This window comes from Phaenicophaeus curvirostris, chromosome 28 (genome assembly GCF_032191515.1).
Source record: "Phaenicophaeus curvirostris isolate KB17595 chromosome 28, BPBGC_Pcur_1.0, whole genome shotgun sequence".
Classification (NCBI taxonomy): domain Eukaryota; kingdom Metazoa; phylum Chordata; class Aves; order Cuculiformes; family Cuculidae; genus Phaenicophaeus; species Phaenicophaeus curvirostris.
In genome coordinates this window covers 1,877,459-1,883,496 of record NC_091419.1, presented here as the reverse complement: position 1 = coordinate 1,883,496, position 6,038 = coordinate 1,877,459, and the positions used below count along the sequence as shown (strand labels likewise).

Here is a 6,038-nt window from a genome sequence, read left to right as displayed (position 1 = left end):
GGTTTGGGGGTTATGATTTTTGGTTTTGTTTTGGGGTTTAATGGTTTTTGGGGCGGGTAGAGGGGGTGGTTGGTTTTGGGGGGTTATGATGTTTTTTTATTTGGGTTTTGGGGGGTTACGATGAGATTTTGTTTGGTTTTGGGGGTGGAAGTTCCTGCTTTCTCATTGTTTTGAGGGTTATAAACTTTGGGGGGGTAATGATGTTTTTTCTTCTGGGGTTTTGGGGGTGTGTGATTTCTTTTGGGTGGGTTTAAAGGGGGTTTTGTTGGGGGGGTTACGCTTTTTTATTTATTTGAATGGAGGGTTCTTGGTTTTGGGGTATGTATGATTTTCTTGTTTATTTTAGGGTTTATGATGTTTTTCGTGTTCTTTTGGGAGGTTGGGGGGGCTTGGGGGAATTTTATGTTGCTTTTTTTTTTATTTGGGTGGTTTATGATTTTTTTTCCTTATTTTCTGGATGGGTTATGATTTTTTTATTTTATTTTGGGGAGGTTGCAATGGTTCTTCTGTTGTTTTGGCAAGGTTATAATTGTTTTTAGGTTGTTTTGGGAGGTTATGATGTGCTTTTTGGGGGTTTTTTTTGAGGGGGCAGCCTTTTTTTGTTGATTTGGATAGTTTATGATATTTTTTTTTTCTCATGGTTTTAGGAGATTTATGATCTTGTTGTTGTTTTGGGTGATTTATGATTATTTTTTTCCATTTGGGGTCTTTTTTTTCTCTTTTTATTGCTGGTTTGATGGGGGGGGGCACCCACAGCAGCACCAGGGAGGGGGTTAACCCTCATTTGGGCTCTCGCCATGCCTCAGTTTCCCCAGTTGGCACAACCTCCAGCTGGGACCAGGGTGCTGGTGCGGGGCTGGGGGCACTGGGCAGACTGGGAGGGGGCAGCTCAGCCCCATTAAGCCTCAGGGGGGGGTGGGGGGGTGGCAGGGGGTCCCTAATCCCGTTTGGGCGCAGATTAGGGCGCGCAGATGGCTGCGGGTTAAGGCCTTTGGGGGATGGAGTTTGGGGCTTTGAGCCCAGGCGGCGAACGGGGAAACTGAGGCAGGTTTGGGGGAGAGGGGGGGATGACAGCAAGGGGGACCCCAAAATCCATCCTGCGGTCATCGCGTCAGGAAACGAAGGCTGAGCCCCAGCCCCCCCCCCCAGGCCCCCCCAAAGGGCACGGACAGCGTTACCGGATTAATTTGTGTCATAAGCCGCCCGGGGCTCGGAGCGCGAAGAGCTTTGGGGTTTTATCTCCCGGGATTTGGGGGCCGAGTCGTCTTTCTTAGCGAGACGCCCTAATGCCACTTAACACCTGGGAGCCGCGATTTTCATTAGGGGCGTCAGGGACAATTAGTACGGAAATAATTAGGGCAGGGAGGGCCGCTGAAGGGTTTAAGCCCCATATGTGCCTGGGGACCCCCAAAGGGGATGGGATGGGGGGATCCTGGGGGGATGGAGGGGGGATGGAGGGGTGAGGGGGGCTGGGGGGGGCCTGGGGGGACGTGGGGACAGGGGGGAGCATGGGGGGGCCTTATTGGGGCCTGGGAATAGGGGAGGACCCTGTAGGGTTCTGGGGAGGGGGGGGGTCTCCATTCGAGCCATGGGGATGGGGGGTCCCTGTTGGGACTGGAAAATGGGGGGGAGTATTGGGGGGCCCGGGGAATAGGGGGGGAGCCTGTTAGGACTGGAAAATAGTGGGGGGGTCCCTGTTGGGTTGTGGGGATGGATGGGGGGAGGGGTCTCCACTTGGGCCATGGGGATGGGGGGGCACTGTTAGGATTTGGAAATGGGGGGTCCCTGTGGGGACCTGGGGATGAGGGGGGACTGTGGAGGGTTCTGGGAATTGGGGGGGACTCCATTTGAGCCATGGGGATGGGGGGTCCCTGTTGGGACTGGAAAGTGGGGGGGAGTATTGGGGGGGCCTGGGAATAGGGGGGGGATCCTGTTGGGACATGGAAAATGGGGGGGGGGGTGTCCCTGTTGGGTTGTGAGGATGGGGGGGAGCATTGGGGGGCCCCTTGTGGGGTTTGGGGGATGGCGGGGGGTCTCCACTTGGGCCATAGGGATGGCGGGGACCCTGTTAGGACTTGGAAATGGGGGGGTCCCTGTTGGATTCTGGGGATAAGGAGAGCATTGAGGGGCCCTGTTGGGTTATAGGGATGGGGGGGCACCGTTGGGACATGGAAATAGGGATGGGAGGTCCCTGTTGGAGCATGGGGGAGCCTGGTGGCACCTGGAAATAGGGGGGCTCCCCGTTAGGACATGAGGATGGGGGGGCGGGGGCCCTGGTGGGGTGCGAGGATGGAGGAGGCATTGGGGGGGCCCTGGGGGGGCTTAAGAATGGAGGGAGGTGTCCTGTGGGAATGGGGGGGTGTCCTGGTGGGACATGGGAGTAGGGGGGGTCCTGTGAGGATGCGGGGTGTCCTGGCGAGACATGGGGATGGGATGGGACTTGTAGGACCTGGAAATTGGGGGGTCCTTGCTAGGAAATGAGAATGGAGATCCCTGTTTGGCATGTGGGATGGGGGGGGCGCCTCAAGGACACCCCAGCATCCACCCTTGTCGAGCACACAGGGAAAGGGATGCAACCCTTTGGCTCGGGGGGCCAGGAGCGAGGTGCCACCCCCGGTGTCCCTGAGCCCGGAGCTGCCCCCCAATGTTTTGGGGGTGGGGGGGGTGTCCTTTAGGCCCCCCCAGGGGTTAGAGGAAGGGGGGTTGGGGAAGGAGGGGGCCGGGACCCCGGAGCGCTGGGCCGCGTCCCCATAGCCAGCGCGGGCGCTCGGGCGGGCGCTGCCGGGGGGCTGCGGGCAGCGCGATGGGGGGCAGCGCGGGGAGGGCGAGGGGGGGCCTGGGGGGGCAGCAGGGGCAGCAGCAGCCCAGGCTGTAGAGGGCGTAGGGGTGGTAGAAGCCGACGTTCACCCTGCGAGGGGAAACAGAGCGCGAGCGGGGTCAGCCCTGAGCCCCAAAACACCCCACGAGCCCCCCGGCGGAGCCCCCCCCAAGGTCACTGACCTGCGGACGCGGCGTCGGGCTCGCCGGCGGTGATAGTCGCCTTTGGCAAAGTCCTCCAGGTTCGCTGGGTGGATGGCCCAGAAGTGGCCTTTGCCGTTGTCGCTGCGGCCGGCCTTGACGAAGCACTCGTTAAGGGAGAGGTTGTGGCGGACGCTGTTGCGCCAACTCTTCTCCTGGGCCGAGAGGCGCCCGTCAGGCTGATTACGGCCACCCCAGGGCCACCACCCACCCACCACCAGGACATCAGTAGGCACCAGAGTGAACGGTGCCGGAGCTGCCGGGAGAAACCAGCCCCTCGGCACTGCTTAAAGTCATTCCGAGATACAGGTGCCGGCACGTGGGTTTTCCAGGTGGACCAGGGCCAGCGGAGACGTGGTGAGTCCAGCCCAGCCCCAGCTCCCAGTTTATCCACCCCAAACCACCCAAGCTGGGTGAAAAGCCCCCCAAAAGGGGTAAATTCCAGCACGGCCGCCCCTCACCTTGTTCTTGAAGTACGGGTAGTTGTCCATGATCCACTGGTAGATGTCGGAGAGCAGCAGCTTCTTCTCCGGGGAAGAGAGGATGGCGGTGGAGATGAGGGCGATGTAGGACTGCGAGGGTTTGTCCCCAGGAGGAGGCGCGGGGACCGCGGGGTTGTGGGGGGTCCTGTCCCCTCGCTCCGCCAGGAGGGACTCGATGGAGAAGGAGGCTCCGGGCGGGCGCCGTTCCCCGGACACCGTCGTCTCCCCCATGGTCCCGGCAGCCAGAGGGGAGACCAAGCGGCCTGGTAATTAGTGCAGATTACGGGGTTTGCTAATTGTGTTTTCACAAACGGGCTGCCTTCGCAAAGCGGGCTGTTTATCTGGCAAAGCCCCGGCTTTAGCGGGATTTGGCCCTTTAAGCCTCATAAATAAAATGATTAATCCGCTGGAGGTGGAGGAATTCACAGCGGCACCGAGGTGCCTGCGGGGAGGGGGGGATCTGGCCCCGGTGTCCGCTCACCCCTCAATTCCCAAGGAGATTCCGGGTGCTGCCCCAGGACCCCCACCCTCCCCCAGCAAGATCCCAACAAGGCGACACGGAATTAAATGTAAATCTTTCTTTTTATTTAACAAACACTATAATTTGAACTTTGAAGAATGTGTACTGAAGGAAAGAAAAATAATTTTCTTTTTTTGTTTTTTCTCTTCTCTTTACAAAAAAAAAGAAAAAAACAAGGATATAAAGAAAAAAAAACCAAACCCATCTGTACAGGAAGAGCTGGCCAACTCAAACGGAACGCGGGAACAGAAGCTGATGTTTCCAAACAGTGGCTTGGCCGGGAAAATTAAAAAGCAATTAAATTAGAATACAATTATTAGAAATAAACCGGACTCTAGAGCTCTTGCGCAGCCGGGGACACGAGCCACAGCGCTTCAGACAGTGAAACTTAACAGTTCAGCTCTACCCAGGGTTGTGTTTTAATCCCCTTCCCACCCCCGCCCCCTTTTTAACCTGAAAACATATTGCTTACACGCAAACCAGAGAGAAAAGAGAAGAAAAAGAAAAGCCCGCATCGAAGAAATAAAGAATTTCTCGGTGGGAGCAGGTCTGGAGGCAGCGGAAACGCAAGCAGCTACCTCCTCGCCTGCTGCCCACTCCCCGACCAGGACGCCCTCGCCAGACGCCAGGGAGGCTGGGGAGAAAGCGCAGGGGCGGGGGTTAAATCCTTTCCCCTCTTTTGCCTTTGAATTTTCATACGCTGACACAAAATAGAGCTGGGCAGGGAGGACTGGGAGCGAGGAGGCTCCCTCTGCCAGCATCCCGATGCGGAGCCTCCCATGCTGGGGATTTGAAGATCCTGCACCGCACATGGGAGGCAGCAGGAGAGTTTGGAGAGGAAACTCCAAACGTGGAAAGCATCGAGAGGATGAGTCTTTGCTTTTGGGCGAGTCGCTAACAAGGATTTAGAACAGTTGTGGGGGGACCTTGCTGGCTTTTCTTTCGCTGTCGAATCATCCGCGCTTTGCTTTTTCTCCAACGCTTTGGAAAGCGCCGTCGCTTTGGCTCTGCCCTTGTCCTCCCAACGGCCCCGGCTGCTGGGAGGCGAGGGTCGAAGGGAGGCAACGGCATTCGGGGTGCGAGGCCCCAGCAGTGCCCCTCGCGCAGAGCTCGGAGCGGTGCAGCCGAACGCTGCTCAGGTGGCCCCGGCCGCCGCGATGCAGGCCCAGCTTCTTTACAACGTTTATTCTCATCTACAATGGAGAAAAGTCAGCAAGGTCCGAAGCAAAACAGAGTTCAGAGGCGTCGGTGCGAGCAGCAGAGCTGCTTCCGCAAAGTTAATTACAAAAAGTTCTCTAGGACAAAGTCACAAAGGTTACTGTTTGGAAACTCAAAAGCAACAACGTTTTGCCATCAAGAGCACAGCAGTAGCTTTGGGTCTGGGACCAAAGTCTTGAACAGAGAAGTGGGAAGTCCGGAGGCTGTTAACGCGTGGTCGCCGGGCTCCACGCATCGTCCCTCGGCTCTGTCCTCAACACCCTGCGCCAACAGTGCCGCCAGCAGCGCCGGTGCCGGGCCGCACGCTGGGTCATGACTGAAAGAAACCTGAATTGGAGTTTACCGAGGTAGTTGGCTAGAAACTGAGATTCCCCCACCTGACATTTCCTGAAGGGCTGAGCGTCCCTCGTCCCACCCCGCTCCTCCTCACGTGCCAGGTGTCCGGCTGTCCTGCAGGTCACTGCCACCGCCTCCAGAAACAAAGCCTTCGCAAAGAAAAGGGAATGCGCAGCCCTTTTACGTCTTCAAAAACACCAAGTTATTGCACTTCAAAAATACAACGGATTTGTGGTTCGAGCCCTCCCCACCCTCCCCATGGCTTCTGCTCAACTAAAATGATTCACTACGCACAATTTCTACATTACCTTGGGATTAAGGTTAACAGATTCAAACCGTGTCTCTTTACATGAGGTGCAGAGCTGCTGGAGCTCCTAGCTAGAACAGTGCGATTCCAATCGTACATCCCTTCCCTTCCACCCCGTACCCCCCGTTCCCCACCCCTCGGAACCCCCTCTACACTC

The 6,038-nt window shown here is 57.2% G+C and overlaps 1 protein-coding gene across 1 annotated transcript; it reads right to left on the bottom strand.

Annotated features, from left to right (window-relative positions):
- Positions 1-2,688: 2,688 nt before the first annotated feature.
- On the bottom strand, positions 2,689-3,806 carry LOC138731671 (forkhead box protein D4-like 1). Its single transcript, XM_069877755.1, has 3 exons — positions 3,480-3,806; positions 3,001-3,173; positions 2,689-2,908 (listed from the first exon to the last, which is right to left on the bottom strand). Exons 1-3 carry the CDS (start codon positions 3,729-3,731, stop codon positions 2,689-2,691), a joined length of 645 nt encoding a protein of 214 aa, XP_069733856.1. The 5' UTR covers positions 3,732-3,806.
- Positions 3,807-6,038: the final 2,232 nt, after the last annotated feature.

Excerpts from the sequence above, each read along its gene's own strand:
- LOC138731671 (XM_069877755.1), bottom strand. The coding sequence starts at position 3,731 with ATGGGGGAGACGACGGTGTCCGGGGAACGGCGCCCGCCCGGAGCCTCC. Across the intron at positions 3,174-3,479 it reads ACCCGTACTTCAAGAACAAG|GAGAAGAGTTGGCGCAACAG; the intron begins GTGAGGGGCGGC and ends CTCTCGGCCCAG. Across the intron at positions 2,909-3,000 it reads GCCCGACGCCGCGTCCGCAG|GGTGAACGTCGGCTTCTACC; the intron begins GTCAGTGACCTT and ends TTCCCCTCGCAG.